At 37.5% G+C, this 25,657-nt stretch overlaps 3 protein-coding genes across 4 annotated transcripts; 2 read left to right on the top strand and 1 right to left on the bottom strand.

The window, feature by feature from the left end:
• The first annotated feature begins 906 nt into the window (after positions 1–906).
• Positions 907–8,722, top strand: LOC115431805 (inosine-uridine preferring nucleoside hydrolase-like). The gene is made up of 8 exons (XM_030152459.1): positions 907–1,015; positions 1,495–1,675; positions 4,367–4,546; positions 4,640–4,751; positions 4,831–4,967; positions 6,227–6,307; positions 8,136–8,252; positions 8,336–8,722. Exons 2-8 carry the CDS (start codon positions 1,496–1,498, stop codon positions 8,486–8,488), a joined length of 960 nt encoding a protein of 319 aa, XP_030008319.1. The 5' UTR covers positions 907–1,015; position 1,495; the 3' UTR covers positions 8,489–8,722.
• An 826-nt stretch (positions 8,723–9,548) lies between these two features.
• On the bottom strand, positions 9,549–14,842 carry unc50 (unc-50 homolog (C. elegans)). 2 transcript variants are annotated; one of them, XM_030158608.1, is made up of 7 exons: positions 14,743–14,816; positions 14,203–14,246; positions 13,000–13,271; positions 12,522–12,642; positions 11,643–11,782; positions 11,028–11,135; positions 9,549–10,156 (listed from the first exon to the last, which is right to left on the bottom strand). In XM_030158608.1, the coding sequence occupies exons 3-7, from the start codon at positions 13,265–13,267 to the stop codon at positions 10,020–10,022; spliced, it is 774 nt and encodes a 257-aa protein (XP_030014468.1). In that variant the 5' UTR covers positions 13,268–13,271; positions 14,203–14,246; positions 14,743–14,816; the 3' UTR covers positions 9,549–10,019. The 2 variants fall into 2 exon arrangements, with proteins under 2 accessions (XP_030014468.1, XP_030014458.1); XM_030158598.1 differs by lacking the exon at positions 14,203–14,246 and having other exon boundaries at positions 14,743–14,842.
• Positions 14,843–16,211: 1,369 nt separating this feature from the next.
• On the top strand, positions 16,212–24,232 carry ndufs1 (NADH:ubiquinone oxidoreductase core subunit S1). The gene is made up of 18 exons (XM_030155412.1): positions 16,212–16,305; positions 16,523–16,614; positions 16,875–16,982; positions 17,114–17,190; positions 17,322–17,403; positions 17,531–17,661; positions 17,816–18,001; positions 18,247–18,381; positions 18,542–18,656; positions 18,780–18,925; positions 19,010–19,138; positions 19,541–19,670; positions 19,762–19,922; positions 20,141–20,295; positions 21,016–21,191; positions 21,532–21,666; positions 22,263–22,335; positions 23,929–24,232. The coding sequence occupies exons 1-18, from the start codon at positions 16,212–16,214 to the stop codon at positions 24,018–24,020; spliced, it is 2,217 nt and encodes a 738-aa protein (XP_030011272.1). The 3' UTR covers positions 24,021–24,232.
• The last annotated feature ends 1,425 nt before the right edge of the window (positions 24,233–25,657 follow it).

Consider the following 25,657-nt stretch of genomic DNA (forward strand, 5'->3'; position numbering starts at 1 on the left):
GTTCCCAGTCCTTCTAGTCTTCCTGTTCAGACAGATCAGTCATTAAATCTCTAAAAGTGCTTTGTGTTGAATAAATCAATGCATTCATATAATCAAACACATGCCTGTACAAGAAGTAGAGCTGTCGGTGAAATAATGCTTGGATGCCAAATTCCTGCTTGTTTCCGCACCTGTAATGAGGGTTTCACCCCTTTTTACTGAATGCTGTTCAGCTGTGGAGCCTTTAAGGATGTCAGTCTTTTCTACATAGATATTGAAATACTAGAAGTTGCAAAACTCCGTAGATTTCATTATGTGACACTGCACATGAAATAAGATATATGTATTAGCCTGAGTCATGTCGAAGGTAAGTGTCTTCATAGTCTCTTCTCTGCTGACATTTGCAGGGACATTTCTTGGCTAAATGACAATGCAAATGTATTTTTTGGCATTGCAGGTCTTTAACTGCAAGATAAAAGTCACAGGTTTTCTGCCTGATATTGAACTGAACGCACCAGAGCACAACTTTTTTGGTAGAATCTGAAGAAGGTGATGAGTTTCCATGTATTCCCCATACAGTAATGGTTCTACAGGCAGGATTATAGTTAATGCAATACCTTTAAAATCTACTGTCTTTATAAAATCCACAGCTCTACCTTCTATTTTGTTAGGTTAGGAGCAAAAGTAACTGTTTCCACAACTTTGTGGCACTATCTTTACGCTGTGCAACACTACAGTAAAGTTCAGTCCAGGGTTTGCAAAAACTGGTACTGTACTTTTTGCACAATCCGATTAAGAGGCAAGTCTGATCCCATCTCAAAAATTCCTCTTGTCAAAATATACATGTCAGGGCAGTTTGAGTGATGGCCTGTATCCAGGGCTTTAAGGGTTTGGCAACAAACTGTACAATGATGGGCTGAAGAATCTAGTTTTCTAGTTCTAGTGACTGCAGAGTGTGTTTGTTGCCACACCTCCCTGTCCCTTTAAAAGAGCCAGTGTTCTTTGGAAGCAGCAGCAGACACTCAGCACTTAACAGGTAAGATCATCTGATCATATGTCACACTGTGGATATTTCCATGAGTTTCTTCCTGGTCGAGTTATCGCTTGTTAAGTATTTAACAGCAGTTTGTACGCTATATACAATAACAATATTATTTGAATTGTTTTACTGTGACCACTGAAGTTGTGAGAAGGTTTAACTTTTTAAAAAACACAGTTGTAACTTAATACTCAAAAAGTTATTTGTGTGGATCATATTCCAAATGTAAGGGCGTCCATTGTTCTGGAATCTTCTAAAGGTGTGTTTCTTTTGTTACACTGCTTCAAAGAGAATTCATGTCGAACATAATACAGCTTTTATCAGTTACATGTGATAGGCTCAATCATTTTGTGTTGCTAAAGAAGGAATAAAATTTTCGGAGTGTTGTGTATTTTTAACTAACTCATGAACACTGAGTAAATTAAATCTCCACTGGTTGTGGGTTGAATTGACATTTGTCTTGTACTTGAATGTAGGATGAAGAAGAAGCTGATCCTCGATGTGGACACAGGGGTGGACGATGCTCAGGCCATCATGTTGGCCCTTGCAGACCCCGACGTGGAGATCCTGGGGATCACCTGTGTTCATGGCAACACACCTCTGGAGAACGTCCTGCAGAACACACTGCGTGTCCTGAAAGTCTGCAACAAGTTGGATGTGAGTCTTTTCTTTTTTTGTCCTTACTTGGGAAAGCTTGGATATTAGTGTAATTGGATCAGGTGAGACTTGGATGGTGTACAGCAGCAATGACACAAGATCATTAACACACACGGAAATTAATGCAACATACGGAAAACCAAATTATTGCATCAGCCACTTTCACTGTTGTTCCTGTAAGGGGTGAAACTGGTATGAACATTTTATTTCAAGATCAATATTTAAGATTTTTATTTGTCACATGTGGATGTACAGGTACACTCACAGCGAAATGAAATTGCAACAAGCGCCCCTGTGCAAAGTGTGCTTAGCATGGAAAACAAAATAAAATAAAAGTAAAATATAATATGAGATATAGAATGTGCATCTCGACAAGTAAGTGTTCAGTTTTTACCATTTCACTTACAGACACCAGATAAAATGAAAATATAAAACCCAAATACACAAATATGTTCTGTTTATGGATTTTTGACACATCAGGTTATTGGAATATTTATTAAAGTGACCTGATCTGAGAATTTTACAGAGAAAAATCACAATTTTGATGTGACGGTAACAACTCATGGAAACCTTAATGTATTTTAAATGTGTGTTATATTATTAATTTTGCAAACTCTCCATCCTAAAATATAATAAGGTGTGAAATACAAGATGTTTGCCTCTTATATGTAGTGGAGTATTAGCATAGAGTAAAATAAAATATAAATACTAAAGGTAAGAAAGGAACTGCTCTAATACATGACTAAATGTTTGTGTTCACCACTTTAAAAAAATCATAATAAAAAGATCACTCCCTACTTGTACATAGTTTTTCCTCTTTTTTCCTCTTTAATTTGGTGATCTGACATAAAACAAAAATATTGTTCTGGCATTTAGAGCAGACAACAGATGCATGATATATACATATGATGTACCAAATGCAAATGTCTGATACTGAATGTCAATAAAAAATAAATTTCAAAAATCATAATAAATCATAAGTGCCCCCACGTCTCAGCTTCTTACTAGTTTTTATCGGCTCAAATCCTTCATCGTTGACTGGAAACTGTCAGTAGGAAGTGTCAGCTATTGCCACTTTCACAGTTCTCAACAACTCTTGATAACTCAAACCTTGTACAAACAGCGGACAACCAGCTGTGGATGACTCTGAAAATGACAGCTGTTAATGACAAAATACAAGGGGAAGCTACAAGGCGATAGAGCTTTCTCAAATGTAGTTTCCACAGTGTGAAAGATAAAGAGGTGGCAGTTAAAGAGAACTTTGGAGAGTCAAGATGAGATCTGGAAGACCAACAAAACCCTCTGAGTGAACTGCTCATAAACTGGTCAGAATGACAGATCAAAAGCATTTCATATAAAAAAAAAAAGTGGAGTAGTTGTGTGGTATTCCACTGTGCAGCAAGGGAAACCTTCAAGGAACAGTTTGTAGATTAAACCTACCTTTTAAAAGGTATTACATTTGATATGGTAGGTCTTAAGTTATGTTGCCATAAACTTGTTGGCTGTGTTGTGTTTAAATGTGTCTGTTAAATGTCCGAGCTGCAAAGACGGTAATGTTAGTCTACTCAGTTCCACCTGTTTCAATTTATATCGAAATTAGGAACCAATTGTCGCTAATTTTGCAGCCCCAGTGAGAAATTACTTGGAACAGCGGGAATTAAGGTGTTGGAGTAAATAAATGCATTCTCCTAAATTCTAGCAGAATCAAATTTTTGCCAGTATGACATGGGAATGGGCATTAAATTCTGTTCTGAACAGTCTTAAAAAGGTCTTAAAAAGTCTTAAATGTAATTCTTAGAAACCTGTAGGAACTCGGTGTTGAGCATGAGGGTTGAACCATCAGGATGTGGGATTGTGTTGCAACCAGTAGCACAGGAAACACTGTTGGGGTGGGGGGAAGAATGGGTCTGACTAAATAACAGCAAATTCATCATGTCTGTAAAAGATGATAAGGATCATGATCGGAAATGTACTTGGAGATCGACTGCCTGAAAGTTTTGGAATGGCCGTGACAGTCCCCAGACATTGATGAAAATCTGTAGTTAGATCTTCACAGTACTCTACATGCAGGATAGCCTAAGAATTTCTCAGAACTGGACTACAGTCGTGGAAAAAATTATTAGACCACCCTTGTTTTCTTCAGTTTCTTGTTAATTTTAATGCCATGTTCAACTAAAGGTACATTTGTTTGGTCAAATATATTGATAACAACAAAAATAACTCATAAGAGTTTAATTTCAGAGCTGATATCTATCCATTTTCCATGTTTTCTTGATAACCAAAATCACTTCAGTTCTTACATCAATATGTATGGCATTGTACTAACAAAAACAGTGCTTTTAGGCATCCCATGTTTTCTTTTGTCTGTTTTAGTCACATGATACACAGGAGTTAGTACTTGATTGCATAACCATTGTTTTGGATGACTTTTGATGGTCTAATAAGTTTTTCTGCGACTGGATGTATGCATGTGTAAATTGCAAAAAAATAAAATAAAAAGTATGCATTAATGTTGCTGACAATATTGTCTTTTTTGTGTTTACATCTTTAAAATTAAAAATCACCAAGTTGTGCTGTTTTTCAATGGGTGTCGATATATTTTTATTTTTATTTGATAATACATGACTGACTTTAGCACTGAATGCCACCTGGCTGAACAGCGTCACTAACACTATCCTTCCTGGACCGCAGATCCCTGTGTACCGTGGCTGTTCACATCCCCTGCTGGCCCGTAAACAACATGCTAGTGATTACCATGGAAAGGATGGACTTGGCGATGTCCCAGATCCAGATGCTCCAGGCCTGGATCTGCTGCAGAAGAGAAAAGCTGCGCAGGCCATGATCAAGATGGTCAAAGAACATCCTAATGAGGCGAGTAACAGAGGAGGACTAGATGTTCTTTACTGATGAAGATACTGCATCATGCATTATTTAGAAGAACACTGATTTGCTCTGTGTCCTTAGGTAACTCTGGTTGCCACGGCACCCCTCACTAACCTGGCTGTCGCTGTACAGCTGGACCCATCCTTCCCTGAGAAACTGAAGGCACTCTACATCATGGGAGGAAACACTGACTGTACGTTACCTGTCTGTGCATGTATTTGTATATCTGTGGTCTTCTGCTTTGATTAAAGCTCTGCCATGTCTGTTTACAGCCAGAGGTAACACCACAGTATGTGGAGAGTTTAACTTTGTGGCTGATCCAGAAGCTGCGTACATCGTGCTGGATCGTTACACCTGTCCCACCTACATCGCCACCTGGGAGTTCACCTGCAGGAACAGTCTGTCATGGGTGAGAAGACAAACACGTCTATATGTCCTTCAGCCCCAGTGGTAGAATGTAACCAGACAGTTTTAGTCCACAGCTTAATCTGCAAGTATTTATTATTATTATATTTTTATCATTATAACCTTTATTTAACCAGGAAAAAAAAGCTCATTGAGATCAGAAATCTCTTTTTAAAGAGTGTCCTGGCCAAGAAAGCAGCAGCAGCAGAAGTTACACAAAATGGAAATCACAGCCATACATCCACACTAGAAATATACATAAACACAGTAAAAGTCAGTACTAATACAACTACTACTAATAATAAATACTTATAAATGCTCTCTACATCTTCTCCATGACATCTAAGATTCAACCATTGTAATTTTTTGAGTGAAAACCATTTATCTCCAAGTTTGTCAATACAGAATGTTTGTGATAAACTCAAGGTTCAGAAAGTCCTCGTCCATCTTAAGATAAATACACATTTAAAAACCTCCTAGATCCACTGGAAAATGTGAAACTGAAAATATGTTTATTTTTCTAAGCTCTTGTAACATTACATGGTGTCCAGATGCATGGTCCAAACAGGACAGTGATGGTATGATGAGTTTATAGTATAAGCAGTAAAATGATTCCAAAAGCAGGTGATATTTTGCACTGTAACTACTTTTAGTTGTATATTTTGCTAATAATACTTAGATTCTTTTACCTACGTGACATTTTTATGCAGACCTTTTTAAGTTGTATGATTATATGATTAAGTTATATGTGATTTCTTGGAATTAAGAGAGAGTAATTATAATTTCAGAGATCTTCATATTTGTGAATTGACTCAAGTGAGGACAAATGTGAAGTCTAGACGGACTGGGGTTGTGTGTGTGTGTGTGAAATTATGGAATGGACCTGATGATGATTTTAAGTTATTTACTCCTTTGATAAAGTTAAAAAAAAAAAAAGCCTTAAGTTTAAAATTATTTAGGAATATTGAATTGAGATAGTAGATATGTTTTTGTTGTTTGTTTTTTTTTCTATTTATGGTGTGAATGCTTGATGCTGTGTACATTTAATTTAATGTAAGCAGTGTATTAGGTGAAAAGGATAGACAAAAAAATAAACTTTTGCTTCTAGCCTATTCCTTTTTTGGTTTTTATGTTTATTGTGATTATTGTACTGGGTGCAATGATTGATGTACAAACCAAAATCAATTCATTCATTCATTCATTCATTCATTCATTCATATAAATGTAAAACAATATTTTCTGCTCTGTGTTTTCTTCCCTCAGAGTTTCTGTGATAAAATGTACCTGGATCAAAAAACTGCAAAGGCTGAATTCATGTGCAACATTTCCCGCCTCTCCCGGGAGGTAAGAATATACAGGTCACTTCTTTTCCATTAGCAATAAAATTCAGAGCAAGTTAAACCCGTGTCATTAATGACACTTCCCAGCTCTACACACTGTATGTTTGCACAAATAACTTCCTGTGTTAAGTGTTTGTCATGTGTTCATCTGTTTGGTGCGGAGGCTTTTCTGCCTCCAACCCAAAACAAACCAGCAGACAGACCAGGGGTGTCACTGACATACAGCCCAATTTGGTCTCAAGTAAAATCTTAACATAGTAATTTATAAATATTGACAACTTGTTTGTTTTAGTACAACAAAGCAAAATTACATTATGAACATGTTTCTAATTATAAACCATTCTTTCACAAGTCAATACGATTACATGAACAACCTGAAATTTCTCAAGAGCAATATCAGCTTCTCATTTACACATGTGCTGACAGTGGATCTAAAATGCACCAAACATTTAGTAACAGGCATAACGTTGGCAAAACCGCCCTTATTTGTCTGGAGAAATTTCAGGTTGTTCATACATAATTTGCATTTTTTGAAAGGATTGTTTGTAAATGTAAATATTTTTATAATGTAAAAACTTGAGAATGAGAAAAATTTGGAGATGCCATTATTTTTTTTTAGGTTTTTATTCTATTACTTTACTGGTCCAGTCCACTGGAGATCACACTGGGCTGGATGTGGCCCCTGGACACCCTTGACTGTTGATATCTTCAGTGTAATTGTGTGTGGATTGGACCCTTTGGCGGGCCGGACTGAATGAGGTTTAAGGTTTAAGTTTATTCAGTCATCTTCCATAACACAGAACATGCAGTCAATGAGGTTGATTTAAAGTCAACTGTCTGTGAATTCTGTTGAGGCTGAACAGGCTTAGGCAGAAGCTAAACGCTTTTATACGCCTCGCCCACATTCAAATCCAAATCAGTTTTAGGATACTGATCAATACATCAAAAATGATTCTTTCTTGTATCCCTTCAAAATATCTTTACAGACAAATTTTTGTTGGGACACCTTCCCTCTCCACTTCCCAAAGTAATTCTCTTGCATTTATGACCATTCTTGTGAGAAGGGTAATTGTCCTGAAATGGAAATCCCCACATCCCCCTTCTTTTATTCACTGGCTCAGAGACGGCCTGTATTTCCTCAAATTGGAACAAAATTAGAATGACACGTTATGGCTCTGCTGATAAATTTTCACAAATCTGAAATCCTCCGTTTCAACTAGTCAGAAAACCAAATTTCCCCTTTGTTCCAGATAGACCTTTATGGTTAATTTTTCCGCCTGGTCCTCTTCTTTGTTTTTTCTATTCTGTAATGTACCTTGTGTAACGCATAACACATCAATATTCTAAATGTGAACCTTTCAAGCCTTTTTTTTGTTTGTTTGTTTTGTTTTTTGTTTTGTTAATGGAGAAGGTTGGTATACTTGTTCTTGGGTTTGTTTGCATGTTAAAAAAAAAAAAAAAAAGAAGGAAATTGTGCAACAACTTATTTTCAATTGATGTGTCACATATGATACAGTGTTTATATTACCCAATTTCAACAAAACTTCAAATAAACAAAGGTTGGGGAAAAAAAATCTTTACAAACCAATGTTTTGAAAACCATTAATGACTTACACATCTTTAAATGTATTTATGTCATTCCATCATAACAGAAATACATCTCGTTACACAGTTAACGGCTTTTTGTACCGTAAACATACAAACACCTCTGAAATCATACCTGCTTTCCCATATCAAAAAGAACTGTGGAACAGAATCTGGGAGTGACACTCCCAAAACACTGCAAAATGTGTAATCCAAAATCAGTTAGAGGGCTCCTCATATTCCTGCAGAAATCCCAGTCAGCAGAATATCAAAAGGAGATCACTGCAGGAACAGGGTTCAATTCCTGCGACTGCTACGCCCTGGCTGCAGCTCTGGATCAGTCATTAGTGACAGAGTGTGAGGAGGTGAGCATCCCCTGCTTTACGAAAAGTTACTAAAAGTCCACATGATGTGAGCTTTCTAACATCATGTTTTCTGCCTGGTCCAGGTGGCGGTGGCAGTGGAGCTGGAAGGGACCTACACCCGAGGTATGATGGTGGTGGACTACATGGAGCTGCTCAAGAAGAAACACAAGGCCTTTGTCATGAAAAAGTTCGACTTGGAGAAGTTCAAGGAAATGCTGGTGAATTCACTGAAGTAGGATGACACCGTAACAAGCTTTAGGATTAAATGCTCTTCGGGGTCGGTTCGTAACAGGAAGAGCTTCTCAGTTAAATGCTTTGATGTCTGCTTCATGACTCTGTGGATCACTGCAAAAAAATCTAAATCTTACCAAGTGTATTTTTCTCATTTCTAGTCAAAATGTCTCATCACACTTAGAATAAGACATAATCACCTTAAGAGTAACTTTTCAGTGAGATATAAGAACTTATTTTTAGACAATAGATCTTGAAAATCTTATTTCAAGAAATCTTACCAAGATAATTTTCACTTGTTCCATTGGCAGGTTTTTTTGCTTGAATTAAATAAGAAAAATCTTGAATTCAGCAAAAAAGTTCTTATATCTCACTTACAAATGACTCTTTAGGTGATTATGTCTTATTTTAAGTGTGATGACATATTTTGACAAGAAATGAGAAAAATACACTTGGTAAGATTTTGATTTTTGCAGTGATGAATGACAGACTGAGACTACAAATGCTGAGTTTCATAGGTTTTCAGGCACATTTGAGTTTTTTTGCTTTCTTGTCTGAATAACTATTGTGTAATTAGGTAATTACTTCAGAGTTTTGTGAATTGTCTTTTCTCTAGACAAAAAGACAAGATGTTAATCTGACTTTTGTTTTCTGCTCAGAGTAGAGTGTATGTATGTGTGTCACCAGCAGCGTGAGCAGAATGTTGACTGAAAAGCTAATCTAACAACATTATTTCACAAAGAATGAAGTTTTACCCTAAATCATTACATTTTAAACAAATTTGTTCCCTCGTTTTTTTTGTTTTTTTTTACAGTTACACACATTAGCATGTTACTCCAGAAACCTGAAAACAATTGGATTACTCTTAAAATGTCATTAAAAGGCTGGACTGTTTTTGGTATTGTTTATGTGTCAGTAAATTGATGTTTGATAAAATGTCAGTAAATACCAAGAAATATAAGGGACATCCAACACTGACTCCATTTAAGATAAATTACTTTCAGATGCAACATTAACGCAGTCATTTCTGATCAAAATCTGTTAAATAAAATAAAACTAGATTCGTTTTAGTAACTAAAACCTTTTTATTGAAAGTGCTCTGGAATGTACACTTTACAAAAAAAAAAAGGAAAAAAGATCTGCTTTCCATTTCCCTTTTTTCTTTTCAATAAACAGGATTTTTTTTCAGTCTTTTTAAGAAAACTTAATGAAACAAAGCAAACTTTTGCTCTTCAGCAACAACTTAGTTCATATATTACAACCTGCTGGGATCCTATTTACAAATCATACAAAAGAACATCAGTAAAAGCTGCGTCTCATTTGTCCCCGTAGTTCTGCAGCTAATCCACACACTTCACTGAGTTTAAAGCCCAGGGTCGGTGGAGAGATGACTCGGCCCAGTCCCAGTTTACCCAGTTAATGCCAGTCAACCGGACATCTCTCCTCATGTTGACTGACAGCAGCTGGAAACACATTTGTTGTCATTTAAGAGTCATTTGAAGATACATTTCGAGTCAGTTGGAGTCCAAACGGGCTCTACTGGACTCTGTATTTGTAAAACCAGCAGAGCCCACGAGTGAAGTTCCAGCCCAAAGAGATGGAGAGGATGTAGATGAGGCCGAGCAGAGCGAAGGGGTAGAGCAGCACCACTGTGTTCTTCAGGAAAGGCAGAGCTGTGGACCAGGTGCATACACACAAAAAAATAACCAACATTTAGTGGCAACATTACAGATTTTACAGTGAAACGAAAGCTATGAATCCTATCTTCACTGCTCTATTAATTTAACAGCAGAAATATCTCTTAAATGTCAAATTTACTTGATAAAATATAGAAAAATGCTTCTACTTACAATATCTTATGTCTTTTTACACAATAAAACTAAAAGCTCAGGCCGATAAGTAGGTATTAGCTTCAGTAAAGTGAGAAATTAGCAGCTAGGGTGTAACCAGGGAACACAAATAAACATTTTTTTTTATTCAGTGTCAATTGTCAGATAATGGACGGGTCCACCAGACTTGGTCTTAATGCTTGGTCATTATAGTTTATACCCTTTTATTTGTACCGTGATAAAGCTAGAAGGGTTTCTTCAAGTTGAATTTAAGGCCTTTTTAAGACTACTTAGAACACAATTTAATGCCCATTTCACAGCCATACTGGCAAAAATTTGTGACCCCTAGAATATAGGAAAATTTCTTTATTTACTTCAACGCCTTGATTCCCATTATTCCAAGTCATTTCTCACTGGGGGCTGCAAAGTTAATGACAGCTGGTTCTTAATTTCAGTATTAATTGTTGGGTTGGACTAACATTACTGGCTTTGCAGCTGAGATATTTACAGACACATTTAAGCACAAAACAGCCAACAAGTTTATGGCGACATAACTTAAGACCTACCATATCCAATTTAATACCTTTTAAAGAACTTTTTAAGGCATTAAATGGAGATTTTTTAATTCAAGACTTAAGACCCCATGGGAACCCTGTACATTTCTGAAAACTATCAGAATGAAGATTTAATGTTTTGAAATGTGGGTAAGACTTACCATTGTAGCCCAAGAAGGTGACGTAAATATAATAACCAATGGCTATCAGCCACAGAGTGTTCCCTACAAAGTATCCCACGAACCAGTCTGAGTTTATTACCACCACATCTGAAACACACACAACACGCTAAGCAAATACACAAACATCCCTTATCATGAACGTATTTCAGTTAACACTGTCAGCCTCCTTTATATAAAGTCACAGAAAAAATTATTACACCATCAAAAGTCCTCAAAAACAATGGTTATGCAATCAAGTACGAAGTCCTGTGTGTATCATGTGACTAAAACAGACAGAAAAGAAAACATGGAATGCCTAAAAGCACTGTTTGTGGCAGTACAATGCCATAGATATTGATATACGAACTTAAGTGATTTTGTTATTATCAAGAAAACATGGAAAATGGATAGATATCAGCTCTGAAATTAAACTCTTATGAGCTATTTTTGTTATCATTATATTTGTCCAAACAAATGTACCTTTAGTTGTACCCAGCATTAAAATGAACAAGAAATTGAAGAAAACAAGGGTGGTCTAATCATTTTTTCTGCGACTGCACACTCAGAAAGACATGGTGATAAAGTGTGACTTGGACACAGACATAATCTACTTACGGTTGATGAAGAAAAGCTGCAGGAAATGCAGGATGACTAAAAGGGGGTAGAAAGCGTTGAGGTGAACGTCAAAGGCGTAACCCCACTCCACGTCAAAATTTCTACTGGGATGTTTGAGCAGGTACTTGTTGCTAATCACCCTGGAAAAGATTAATATAAAATACACAATCAGATACCAAATAAAAAGATATTATGTTTGTTTTTATCATCAATTGCAATCACCAACAATCAGAATGAATGTCAAATCATAATTTGGCCTCAAGTCAGTTCAACCAATGGAACGTAAGAAGACCAGACACTACAGTGGTGAATTGCTGCCCTCTACTGGTCAATGACATGTGACTCATGTGTTTCATTTTAGGTTTCAATGTCTCATTGCACATTTATTGAAAACGTGTTACATTGATACTGAGTTAAAGTACGTGCAGGCAAAGTTGGTGATACTGTCTCATGATAATTCCAAGCCGCTGAATATCTGTAAAACCCAATGCATGATGGGTAATATTTTAGTGAACCATGTTATGTGTGTTGACGACCTGGTGGTTCTCAGTCCCTGTAATGCTGGTCTCCAAAAGCTCCTTATATGTTTTGAGTATGGCGTGGAACATATTAAATACAATGCCGGTAAGAGTGTAGTAATGACAACCAAAGAGGATAAATATATAACATTTTTTGAATTTTAAGTTGTTGGATAATAATCTCACTCACTGTCATCAGGTCAAATATGTTGGACATTTAACAACACAGAAAGTGACAAATGAGAACCATATTTAAAGGCAGCCCTGCATGTTGTATGTAGAAGCCATCATTCTCTTACGCACATTTAGTGGATGCACAAACGGTGTGAATATGTATTGTAGTCTCTGTCCCTCTACGTACCACATGAGTGTCGAAATCAGCAGACCGACTCCTATGCAGTCAACAAAGACCACCCACAGCAGCAGCTTCAGAGTCTCCAGGACACCCATATCCAGCACCAGACCAAAGCCTATTGTTGAAACTGCACAAGAAAAAGAGTTTGAATCAATCTGTGGGAAGAGCTTAAGTCAGGTTATTTTACGAGTGCCTGTTGACAGCTTTTTAACTGAACAAACTGAGCACATGAAGCCAATGCATAAATCTGTGTTTGTTTAATGAAACTGGCAGATGTGGACAAGAAGAAAATGAATTACTGAAAAAATAAATTTAAACAGTGAACAAACAGAAATTAGACAGAGTGAGGAAGGACAAAAGGTAAAGGGTGATGTCTGGTAAAGGAAAGCCCTGCCTATTTGTAACTGTGTATTCCTAACTTATAAAGCATCCATATTTATCTGCACAATTCTCTCAATGATAAACTAAACGATGAAATATTTACCACAAAGCCAGATACTGAGCAGGACCAGGAAAGCTGGGTCATCCCGGGCCCACTGGTCCTTAGTCTGTTTCCTGTAGTGAAAGTTGCGATAAACTCTCTGTGGTGATGTGAACAAGTAAAGCATCTGCCAAAGGGCAAATTCAAAGTCCATCTGTCTGAAATGGAGCAGCCTTCGCAGGTACTTGTAGCGTTTAGCACCCGCTGTGTGGCGTGCAGCATCCCGGGAACCAAGGGCGCCGTTGCTGCTCGGCGAGGTGGTCGGCAACATGGTGCTGAAAAAACAGAATAAAGACAATATGCTGTCTCAGGTCTGGAGGATTGGATATGTTTTCTTTTTTCGCTGATGGATGCAATGAAATTTGAATTTATCCACACCCTAACTACATGGCAGGTATGGTTACTACACATTTAAAAAGAATAGAATTCTTAGAGGATCCTACACTTTATAGTCAAAGATATAAAGAAAACCATATATTAATGCATTTGTACAATATAGCTAAACTGGAACAACCTACTTTCTAGGATCCAAACACCTATATGTTGCTACCATCAAACTTCAAGAATGAAAAGTAAACCCAGAATGAGAGAAAATTCAGATGGGGGTTAAAGCACATTTCTGCAAATACAATATGTTGACTATATGGAACAACATCCTGCATCACAAATAATAATTTTATAGTAATACATATGTAGTAACAACACGCTATATCTGTGCAGATTTTCAGTCATCACATTAACAGAGCGCTTTAATAGAGTACCAGGTTCTTGACTGAGAGATTTCACCTCTCAGCTAAGAGGCTTCCTCAGTTTAACTTATAGAAATATTAAAGGTTATCTGAGTCCTACACTGCCAGTTTGAGACTGTCCCTGTGAAAATAGAACAAAGGAGTGCACACACATTAAGACAGCACTTTGTTCTTGTTCCAATTAAGCCTTTTCTAAGAGAGCAAAGACATCTACAACATCAGACAGGAAAGGAAGAACAGACACAGCAACTTTGTCTTTTCTACACTATACCACTGCACATCAGACTCTGCAAAACTGGTCCATCCAAAGGATTAAAGATCCAAACACAAGCTGAGCTGCATTCTCCTTCTGAATGTAAACGAGCCAGTCCTCTGAGCCAAACTAAGAGGAGCTTTTTTGCATCATTAACCGTGATGATGTAGATTTTGAAATCACAGAAAAAATAGGAACTCTCACCTTTCTGGTGCGAGTGAACATGGATTTCCAGCTCCTGAAATTTTCTGAGATATGGACAGTGATTCAGCCGTTAGGGACCAAGTTTCAAGCTAGCAAGCAGAGAGCTTTTGCAAACTGTCTCTTAGTTAATTATAAATGCATGTAATTCTAACTGAGGCTCCAACAGTCACTTGGAACAACAAGCTGTCATTCAACGCCAATATTTGTTTAAAGGAAAAAAAGACTGACACACACATAATATAATTCATAATGTACACAAGCTTGTATAATGTACTTTATACTCACGTATGTAAACTGTTTCAGTATCTTACGCATTTATACGTGGATAAACCATACATAAAGGTACAACATTTTAAGGAGCAGTCGTATTTTTGTAAACGGTCTTAATTTCCTTGTTACCTGTCGTTGTGTTTGCTAGCACCCACAACTAGCTTGTTGCTAATATTAATGGGATGAAACGGCCTAGTCTTACTTGAAATTGACTTTGTGAGTACAAAATGAGAGGTGAGTATTGCAAAACAAACTCCTTAATACATTTACCTGTTTTGCTGCACCCCTTCCCAGGAGAAAGCACCGATCCTTCTTATTTTTCAGTGCTACGAGTTTGTTTGTATGCTTCCTGAAGTGTCACGATAATGAACACGTAGGTACTTCCGGTATCACCCCGTTCTTCATGGGAAATGTAGTTTGTGGTATAATGCCTTCTTGTGTCCGGTTATTGAAGCGTGTAAACAGAATTTTAATCAATCATTATGGCAAGTATCTGTTTTATCTGTTTTCCTCTTCTTTTAATTAAAATTCTGATTTTTTAACTTTAATAAAAAGTAGAAAAAATATGTTACTTCCCTTTCGTAATCACAAAACAAATGCGCCCCAACAGCGTGATCTCCAAATTATCAAAACAAGATAACATTTACAAAAAATGAGATATTATTTTATGTCCATCTCACTTGGTTTGAGTGATATAAAAATACAGTAAAATTAAATGTGGATTGCTTTTATTATGAGATGCGTGAAGCGTAACTTCAAACGGAAGTGTGACTTACATCACTTCCGCTAAATACGCCATAGTTATTAAACTGGTGGTAAATTTTAGTCCACCGCTGTTCTGGTCAAGAAGGCCAAATAGCGAAAGGTAAGAATGATTAACACACCGTAGTCTGACATATATTAAAGTCTAATACTTTGTTTTACTCACAGCCTAGTGTAATGCATTGTTTTTGCATTTATTTCCCAATAACCTCGCAACAAACACTGCAGTGCCCGTGCCCTTGAGTAGTACCTGTAGCTAGCGCTGTTAGCCTCATTGGTAGCTCCATGCTAACCCACTAGCATCATCTATCGTCTACTATTCACGCACATTTTAGGAATCGGTGTTATTGCAGGTGTTAGGACAGTTTGAATTTCCACATTAGCGTTTTCCCCTTATGTAATATGTTTTATCTCCACAACGTGGTGGCATGTCATTACCATTTGTTTGTTGTTGTTAGCACTGGCGGCTAATAACCAGTGTCACCCCAGTAGGTCTGCAATAAATTCTCCTGTCTACAAAAGTGCATCTATGTATATATCTGTTTTCAGTGCTTTCTATTCATCAGAGGTCATATAGCTGTAGAGATGGTACACTTCAATGTCTTGATGTAAGCAAAAAGCTTATTTTGACCTAAAACGTTCATCCAAACATACCATTGAAAATGAACTTGACATATATCTGTTTTGAGCAGGAAACAATTAATTTGGTTTTTTTTTACTCGTACCTTAAAAAACTCAATAAAGTCAAAGCCCAATTTTAAAACAAAGTCTTAACTAGCCTATGTTTTATTAGCTTACATTTATAACATTTAGTAGTCACGCATAATGCATTGTGGATGTTGTTCATTCAGTCTTCCATTGCAGTATATAATTTGCTTAATTGTTTTTGAGTAAACTAGTCTCTGTAATAACATGTAAATAGCTGAATAAAATTTACACATGTGGAAATAAGGTTGCCTCATGTGTCTCTTGTCTTCATGTTTTCCTTGCAGAGCATCATGTTACGACTGCCAACGGTCGGCCGTGCTCTGGCAGGAGCTGCCAAGGGCAGCTTGGCTCCTTCCAACACTGGTGAGACTCAGATGTGTGTGTTTGAAATGTGTTGATATGCTTATGTGTGCATCAAGGTCACCATAACCACAAATTTATTTCCTTCATTACAGTTGTGTACTTGAATAAGTCGACTTAAAACTTGATTAAATGTAACCAAACTCAAAATAAGTTACCCAGCATTTCTTAAACTGAAGCCTTTTAATGTTTCTATCTTGCTTTTGGTTGACTCTTTCAGTGCGTACTCCAGTGCGTGCTGCCAGCAACATGGTAGAAGTGTTTGTAGATGGGAAACCAGTGGAGGTTGAGGCTGGCACCACTGTTCTGCAGGTAAACACTCTGCTCTCACAGACGCTGTGCTTATGAAAAGTATGGTTTTGCTGGTAAACATTCTGTGAGCAAAGGCATATATGATCTGACACAGACATTTTACATTTTAGCAGCACATTTACAACTGTATCCTGAATTTGTTACATGCCTGTATATATCTTCTAGCTCAAGACTAAAATTATGTTGACATTGTTGATAAGTAGAGCAGCACATGTTTTGTTTTTTTTTGTCTCTGATGACAATTTTTTTTCCTCACTTAGGCCTGTGAGAAGGCAGGAATTCAGATCCCAAGGTTCTGTTACCATGAGCGCCTCTCAGTTGCAGGGAACTGCCGAATGTGTCTGGTAGAGATTGAGAGAGCTCCAAAAGTAAGAACATGGTTAATTAGCAGACATATAGCGTTAGTAGATTTTAGAGAGCATGAGCATCAGATTCAACAGAAGCACAGAGATGTGAAAGATTTCACTGTTTAATTTTTGTGTGTGTTCCGTGCTTCCAGCCGGTGGCAGCTTGTGCAATGCCAGTCATGAAGGGTTGGAATATCCTCACTAATTCAGAAAAGACACGGAAAGCCAGGTACAAAGTTCACATTCAAACATTTCTCCTTAGTGAAGTAGTCAGTTCTTGAGCTTAATCTTTTCTCAATGATCTGTGCACTTTTATCTCTGTATCCACTATAAATTGCATGTGTTTTTGAATCTTATCAGAGAGGGAGTGATGGAGTTTCTATTGGCCAACCACCCTCTTGACTGTCCCATTTGTGATCAGGGAGGAGAATGCGACTTGCAGGTATATCTGGTTTTTCACACCATTTTTGTTATCAGTATTTTTGGATTAAAGTAACAGCCTGAGGTCCGAAAAGAACAGAATAGTTATTTTTTTAAATTCTAATCACCATCCTCTCTGTCATTTTCAGGATCAGTCCATGCAGTTTGGTTCAGACCGCAGTCGCTTCACAGAAGGAAAAAGAGCAGTGGAGGACAAGAACATTGGGCCGCTCATCAAAACCATCATGACCCGCTGCATCCAGTGCACACGCTGTGTTCGGTGAGTAATGTAGATGTATCAGTAATCACCATAATCTTACTTTGTCTATCAGAAATGTTATGATAACTGGATTTCTTTGCTAATATCAACTCAAGTAACTATGGGTGTCTGCATTCAGTAACATATTTATACACTTCTGTGAATCATCTTGTAGTTTTGCCAGTGAGATCGCTGGTGTTGAAGATCTGGGCACGACAGGAAGAGGAAACAACCTGCAGATAGGGACATACGTGGAGAAAATGTTTATGTCAGAGCTTTCAGGCAATGTTATTGATGTCTGCCCTGTTGGAGCGCTCACGTCTAAACCCTACGCTTTCACAGCACGTCCATGGGAAACCAGGTAGAGAAACCCCTTACTACACCTGAAAATTTTATGCTACATTAATCTAGAGAAAACTGGTTTTAGAATATTTTCACAATTTGTACATTCTAAAGGGATTTTAAATGGGTGATTTCTTACTGAAATTCAGTAATATTCTGTAGAAAAGTTATGCTTTTTCATGTGCACAATTGTGATCTTTCACCTTTTCCCCCCTTTTGTTAGTGTTTACATGAGCTCTTTCTGTTTCCTGTTGTATCCTGTAGGAAAACTGAATCAATTGATGTGCTTGATGCTGTGGGCAGTAACATTATTGTGAGCACAAGGGGAGGAGAGGTGATGAGGGTGATGCCAAGGCTGAATGAAGACATTAACGAAGAATGGATCTCTGATAAGACCAGGTAACAGTTGGGTTCAAGTAGTTCATATTTTGTCAAAAGTCTTAATGTTGTCAATCAAATAGATATGTGATCTTTATTTTGGTATCGTTACCCAATTTTACTCCTGTCCACTTCAGAGAATATGTCTTGCCATGAGTTAAGATGCATAAAATGTCTTCAGGTTTGCATATGATGGTCTGAAGAGGCAGAGGTTGACTCAGCCAATGGTGAAGGATGAATCAGGTCAGCTGACTCCAACCACCTGGGAGGATGCTCTGACTCGTGTTGCTGGAGCAGTAAGTTATTTCTTATTGAAATGAAAAAGAGTTTTCACCTCTTTTGCTTTGTTGTAGCTCAGGTATTTTTACTGTTGGTCTTTAGAGTGTTTGTGTTAATTCGTGTGTGTGTTGCATTTGTAGTTGCAGGGTGTGCAGGGTAATGAGGTTGCAGCCATTGCAGGAGGAATGGCTGATGCTGAATCTCTGGTCTCCCTTAAAGACCTCCTCAACAGACTGGACTCCGAAAGCCTGTGCACTGAAGAGCTCTTCCCCACTGATGGTGCAGGGTGAGAGTGTGTTTGTGTTTTAAAGGCTGCGCCAGATAAAGCATCTGGAAGTCATGGCTGATGATTGTCTTCTTGTAATTAAAGCACTGACCTGCGTTCCAACTACCTGTTGAACTCACGCATTGTTGGTATCGAGGAGAGCGACCTGTTGCTGCTCATTGGAACAAACCCACGTTACGAGGCCCCACTGTTCAACGCCCGAATCCGCAAGAGGTAAAGGCACTCAACATTTAGGTTTTACTCTGTTTAGTGTGTGTTTTACCTTAGAGCTTTGAACTCTCAATGGTGCTGTAGAATTAAGTTGCTGAACCAGAAAAATGATCTTTTCAGGATCTTAAAAACTAATTGTCTTATGACATTACTTCAGTAAATTTAGTTAACAAGTTTAGGAAAGACATGATGGCAGACATTATGCACTTTGAATTGGTAGATTTGTGTAATTTTCTTTTATTTATTAGGAAAAATGTCACCTCAAAAGTTCTGCTGATGTTTAATTCTAAGTCATACAAAGAAAACCAAATAGTAGGATGTGATTAAAGTCTTAAAATGTCTATAAATCTGTATAAAACATGTAATTTTGTGATGTTCTTCCTCATTCCCCTTCTCTTCTATCAGTTGGCTCCATAATGAGCTGCGTGTTGCCATGGTGGGCCACAACGTTGATTTAAGTTACACATACGACCACCTTGGAGAGGACACGTCAGTCCTGAAGGAGCTGGCTGACGGTACACACCCCTTCTGCGAGGTAATGATATTTAGTCTCCTAACTTTTTAATCCATAATAATGTGGAGCTGGGTTAAAGCAGACGTCCTGACCGTTTCTGTTATTTCTGCAGGTGCTGTCTGCTGCCAAACGTCCAGTTGTGGTTGTCGGCAGCTCTGCCCTGCAGAGAGATGATGGAGCTGCTATTCTGAGCACCGTCTCAACCATCGCACAGAACGCCAGAACCAGCAGCGGAGTCGAAGAAGGATGGAAAGTCCTCAATGTCCTGCACAGGTACAGTGGGATTAGAGTCACTTATATAAATGTTCTAAAAGTGTTAAACCCTTTTACCACTGACCATTGAAGAAGTTCTCATGGTTTTTAGTGAAATACAAGGTTACTTAAGCTGTTAAATTATTTTATTGCAATAAAAAAATCAATATTTCCTCAGAAAATGGATTTTAAGTAAGTCCTTGTAATTGGCACTAAGTGGTTAATGTGTGTTTGAGCAGAGTGGCTAGTCAGGTGGCTGCATTAGACCTGGGCTACAAGGCTGGAGTAGACGCCATCAGGAAAAATCCACCCAAAGTCCTGTTCCTGTTGGGAGCCGACGCCGGCTGCATCACCAGAGCAGACCTGCCACAGAACAGCCTCGTCATCTACCAGGGTATGCAGCATGGACAACTTAAAGGGGTCATATTTAGCTAAACCCACTTTCATTAGTCTTTGGTACATTTATTTGTGTATTTGGACCCTAATAGTTCAAAAAGTTTGAATTTGAACCCTCCAGGTGCTGCAAAGCTATCTTTATATTCATTTTGACAAAAATTGAGTGGATTTCTACAACCCATTTCAATTCCTTCTTCATTTGTTTTTTTTTTATAACTAGTTACGTCATGACATTTGCATATATGTGATCAAGACTTCCAATGAACATTTCTCCGAGTACGCCATAATTGTTTGTCAGCAGCAGCCGTTGTAGTAAAAACTGAAAATATGTCCAGACTTCAAGCCGATTACCTAAAATGTTCAGTTGTTGGTTGTATTAACGAACACAAGTGGTTGAACGGGACAGAGCAGCACAGTCAACAACCTGGAGGGGGTGGGGCATAAAGTAGCTTATTTGCATTTAAAGGGCCAGCGCTCAAAATGACCTTTCAGGTGTCATTACTCAGAAATAGGGTTGAAGATGGACCTGTGGAGTTGAATTAACGAAGAATTCAGACCCAAGCATAGCATTTACAGTTTATGTAGACCACAGGGAAATGATTTAAAATGCATAATTCTATTTAAAAAAGCAAAATATCACTCCTTCAAAAGAAAACTATAAAAACAGAATAGAAACAGGAAATTACTGATGATTAAATATAATTTTTTGACTCTACAGGTCATCATGGTGATGTAGGAGCACCAATGGCAGACATCATCCTACCTGGTGCTGCATACACAGAGAAAAACGCAACCTACGTTAACACAGAGGGGAGGAGCCAACACACTAAAGTGGCCGTCACTGCTCCTGGGATGGCCAGAGAGGACTGGAAGATCATCAGAGCCGTGTCCGAGGTGAGAAGGATGTCCAGGTTTTATGACAAATATAAATATTAAATGTAACGTCATATGTCAGGCATCCTCATGGCTTTTTGTATACTGTTCTCATCAAAACAAACCATACGGCATTGTTCTGATGAGAGTTTTAATTTGCGTTCCACTCAAAAAGCACACTCAGTGTCAGTCCCTCCTGGTGTTTCACTTGATTTTCTTTGATTGTTGTCTCCAGAAACTGTCTGGAGCCCTGAAGCTTCTCAAGTAGCACAAACTAATCACTAAATCACTGCTGTTCATTGACATTTTGTCTCGCAAAAAGTGCAACGATTCAGAGGAACGTGTGTGTGTTTGTTTGCAGCTGGCTGGTGTGACTCTGCCGTATGACTCTCTGGACGAGGTGCGATCCAGGTTAGCGGAGGTTTCACCCAATCTGGTCCGTTATGACGATGTGGAGGAGGCAAACTTCTTTAAACAGGCCAATGACCTTGCTAAGGTATAACACACACACACACACACACACTGTACATACGACAGATTGTAATCCAACTACACTGGAAGAAAAACACCATGTTAATCACAACATATATACATTTTTATCAATAATATATCTCTAAAATTAAAAGTAGTCATTTAGCAGTAAATCAATTACCATAAGTCATTGAAATACTCCTAAACTCTATAAGATGCTGAATCCAGTATCACATTTCACATATAATTTTACTGCTCTGATCTAGTTGAATAGCAGTATTCCCTGATATTTAGTCCTACCGGAAAAATTCTAAACCATAAAAACCCCTGAAAAAGACGCATTTTTAACGTATCACATTATTTCAGCATCATGGAAGAGATTTGATGTTGTAGGACACTGTTTTACTGTTGCACTTAAAAAAAAGTCTCATGAACAGTTCTTTTCATTTGATACTGTCATTTTCTTTATTATCTGGTTCATTCTGTACATAAGGTTGTTTAGACAATATCCACATATAGAAAATTAAAACTCTAAACTTTAATAAATAGGGTTGTGATTGCATACATGTATATGTTTGGCTGAGTTGGAGAAATGTATTATAAATGCTGCTCTTTTCACAGACCGTGAACCAGGACCTTATTGCAGCTCCTCTAGTCCCACCTCAAATTTCAGCAAAGGACTTCTACATGACAGGTGGGTAATGACACTCACTATAGAAAATGATAGGTGAAGTCAATTGGTGTGTTCAGTTTTAGACAGTACTGGGCTCTTCAGTTGTGGAGCTGCTACTCGTGTTAATCCAGGGGTGACCAGACATGCCTGCTTCATGTCTGAATGAGCAGCACAGGTCTCACAGGTCAGATCATGTGTTGGTGACATTTGTGCATCGTTTTCAGTCCACTGAAGGATGTCAGATTAATGGAAAGCCTGAAGGATAGCAGACTGGTTTCCATCCGACTTTTAATACTATGGGGATACGGGGCAGGGTGGACCATGCCGCCCGCAGAAGTGAAAATGAAACATAATAGAAGGACATTAAACTGAAGGAGCTGGTCTCTTTTAATACATTCAAAGTCATTTTAAATCAATGGGAAAAGGACAAATATGGGTGTAGATGTTTTTCTAATTGATTGAATTGGGTATGGTTTTGAGATGCTTTTAAGGAACATTGTTGTTATACTTTTAGTACCTTTTAAAATAATAGTAATGTTTTATAATTGTGTTCTTATCAGTTTTAAGTTTGTTTTTAGCACTGACTTTCATTGTGTTTATGTATATTAGTGTGGATGTATGGCTGTGATTTCCATTTTGTGTAACTTCTGCTGCTGCTGTCTTGGCCAGGACACTCTTGAAAAAGAGATTTTTCATCTCAATGAGCTTTTTTCCTGGTTAAATAAAGGTTATAATAATAATAAAGTGACTATTGTGCACACGAACAGTACATCGCGATGACAATGCTCAAACGATATATTGTGCAGCTCTATCGTGTTGAGTTGGCTTCTCGTCCCCACTCTACCTGGCAACATGGAGACTAAAGTTGGGAGAAAGCAGCAGAGTCCTGTGTGGAATTTCTTTGAATATGACAGCGAGGAAGATAAAAGATATGAAAAAAAGTAAAAATAAACTAAAACTAAGCATTTAGAAAAAAACGAAAACTAATAAAAACTAGCAAACCTGCTCTAAAAACTAATTAAAACTAACTGAATTCGAGGGAAAAAAAGTCAAAACTAAATAAAACTGAACTATAATGAAAAATCCAAAACTATAATAGTCTTGGCAGGAATGTACTCTGTATGTGTAACCTCAGTTCAACACCTTCACCAGTGCTGTAGAGCTCCACAGTTGACTAAAAAAAAGTAGAAGGTATAAACAAAATTCTTTAAGCAGTGACAAGTGGACTGTTACTGCAGATGCACAGATATTACTATTTGTTGGATGTATTCGGTGCGGCTGGATTTGTTGACAAGATTAGAAGTATAAGAAACATCTCTGGGCTCTTGTGTGACAAAATAACTTTTCAAAATTCCTCGTGAATGTAGCCTGAGAATGAGCAGACTCCTTCCTCCTTCCTGCTAGTATTTTTATCTCTCGACTGCACTCCATTTCCAACGTGTCCTCATGCCTGAATTAAACGGAGCAACATAAAACCTAAAAGACACCTCTGCGTCTGAAAGTTGCCAGTTGAATGGCTCAGTGAAGCTCCAGTGTTGTGTATCTGATGTCTGCCACAGGCTTTTGATGAGTATAACTCCCTCCCTAACACCTTCCTTCCTCCTCTGTGTTCAGACTCCATCAGCAGGGCTTCCCAGACGATGGCCAAATGCGTCAAAGCCGTCACAGAAGGAGCCGCCGCTGTCGAAGAGCCATCGATTTGCTGAGCGCACACGCACACACACATACTGTCTCAACTCAATAAACTCATCCACCTCTGCTTAAACAGAACAAGCTTCTCTGAATACGCTCAGTGTGTTTCCTTTAATTTAAAGTTGTTGTATACTCATAATCGTTTTCACTCCTGGGAGCGTACTTTGTTGAATAAAGCTGAGAAACCTATCAAATATGAATAAAAACCTGCAAATGTCTTTACTCCAAATTGACTGTTTTTTATTGTGTGTCAAAGTGAAAAAAAACCCAATAATATGGCTTTGCTTTATTTGTTTTGGAGATCCATTTTTAGAAGAAGAGCCACTTTTTTTTGTTTTGTTCCACATCACTAATGATAAACTTAATCCATGATAATGTTCTATAGTTTCATTAATTTATCATTTATAGGCAAAAACAAATCCCCCATATGTTTGCAAAAGACTGGATTAATTGTCTGAAAATTGACTTTAGCAGCTGTTTTTTAATGTAGTCACTTACTTTATTGGTTTTGTAAATGGAATCCCAAGCAGTTTAACTCATAAAGACCCAAATATTCACCAGTGACCAAAAGTATCTACTGATGTAAAATGTTGAATAACTTTAGAGCCACTAATCCTATCAATAGGTATAAATAATGGTGTAAAATGCAGTTTGTCATCTTTTTGTGGTCATCAGATATGACCCATTTGGATGTTCTAAGGCTCCGTAGTTACCATGGAAACGCCATCATCTTCTACAACATTGATTCACCAGTAAAACCCATGGAATTTGATTAAGGACAGTGGATGGAGACACTGGGTTTATGTTCAGTTATTGATATATTTCACTGAAAAAGTAACTTTTTCTGAAGTTTTCTCTGTTTTTGGTATGATAACCCTCAAATGGAATCTCAGCATGATAATTAAAGTACATGATCAGTAAAATGAATATAGGAAAATACACGATTTGCACTGAAAAATTTTATTATGTTATGATAAATGGTGATATATCGCTTAAGAAAGGTTAAATTGAGAGCAAAATTAATTTGGGAACTGACACAGAAGTAACTCTGGGTCTTTATGGGTTAATTGGTCTTTTTTAACAAAAAAAAGTCATCTTTAACGTCAAAGCGAAAATGTTTCTACGAAGTATTATTAATTTATTTAAAATACATAAGAATAACTTGCTGCAAAAACACTGATTCTTCATTATTTCTTATCTGATTAAGTCATATATGATGATGATGGATAAAACCAGTAGCTGTTGAACAGTTTGGCAGCTAATACTAAAGTACAGTCAGTGAAATGGTGTTTTCATGCAAGGTTTTTATATGTCGTGCACTCAACATACATCATTATGTTCCTCTTATCCTATATCACTAGATCGATTGATTGAATTCTAATTAACATTCCTGGGGTGAACTATGACCTACATGAAGCTGGTTTTTTTCTTCTTCTTTTTTAAGTACCATGGGCATGGACTGAATTGCAAATTGTAATTTCAGTTAAAATATTGTCTGTTTATTTACCTTTTTCTAGTTTTCTTTACCTATCTTTCATTCTATCTCTCACTTTAATTAGACACAGACATGTTTATTACTGTCATCCTGGGCCAGGATTCCTTGAAAGAAGAGCTTTTGTTTGTCAATGGAATAGAATACCCTTTACTGTCA

The sequence above is a fragment of the Sphaeramia orbicularis genome, chromosome 2 (assembly GCF_902148855.1).
Source record: "Sphaeramia orbicularis chromosome 2, fSphaOr1.1, whole genome shotgun sequence".
Classification (NCBI taxonomy): domain Eukaryota; kingdom Metazoa; phylum Chordata; class Actinopteri; order Kurtiformes; family Apogonidae; genus Sphaeramia; species Sphaeramia orbicularis.

Coding starts and splice junctions, on each gene's coding strand:
- ndufs1 (XM_030155412.1), top strand. CDS start 16,212: ATGTTTTCCTTGCAGAGCATCATGTTACGACTGCCAACGGTCGGCCGT. Junction 18,382..18,541: donor TGGATCTCTGATAAGACCAG/GTAACAGTTGGG, acceptor AAATGTCTTCAG/GTTTGCATATGATGGTCTGA. Junction 21,667..22,262: donor AGGCCAATGACCTTGCTAAG/GTATAACACACA, acceptor CTCTTTTCACAG/ACCGTGAACCAGGACCTTAT.
- unc50 (XM_030158598.1), bottom strand. CDS start 13,267: ATGTTGCCGACCACCTCGCCGAGCAGCAACGGCGCCCTTGGTTCCCGG. Junction 12,643..12,999: donor GCTCAGTATCTGGCTTTGTG/GTAAATATTTCA, acceptor TTTCTTGTGCAG/TTTCAACAATAGGCTTTGGT. Junction 11,136..11,642: donor GCAGCTTTTCTTCATCAACC/GTAAGTAGATTA, acceptor TGTGTGTTTCAG/ATGTGGTGGTAATAAACTCA.
- LOC115431805 (XM_030152459.1), top strand. CDS start 1,496: ATGAAGAAGAAGCTGATCCTCGATGTGGACACAGGGGTGGACGATGCT. Junction 4,547..4,639: donor TCAAAGAACATCCTAATGAG/GCGAGTAACAGA, acceptor CTGTGTCCTTAG/GTAACTCTGGTTGCCACGGC. Junction 6,308..8,135: donor TTTCCCGCCTCTCCCGGGAG/GTAAGAATATAC, acceptor ATATTCCTGCAG/AAATCCCAGTCAGCAGAATA.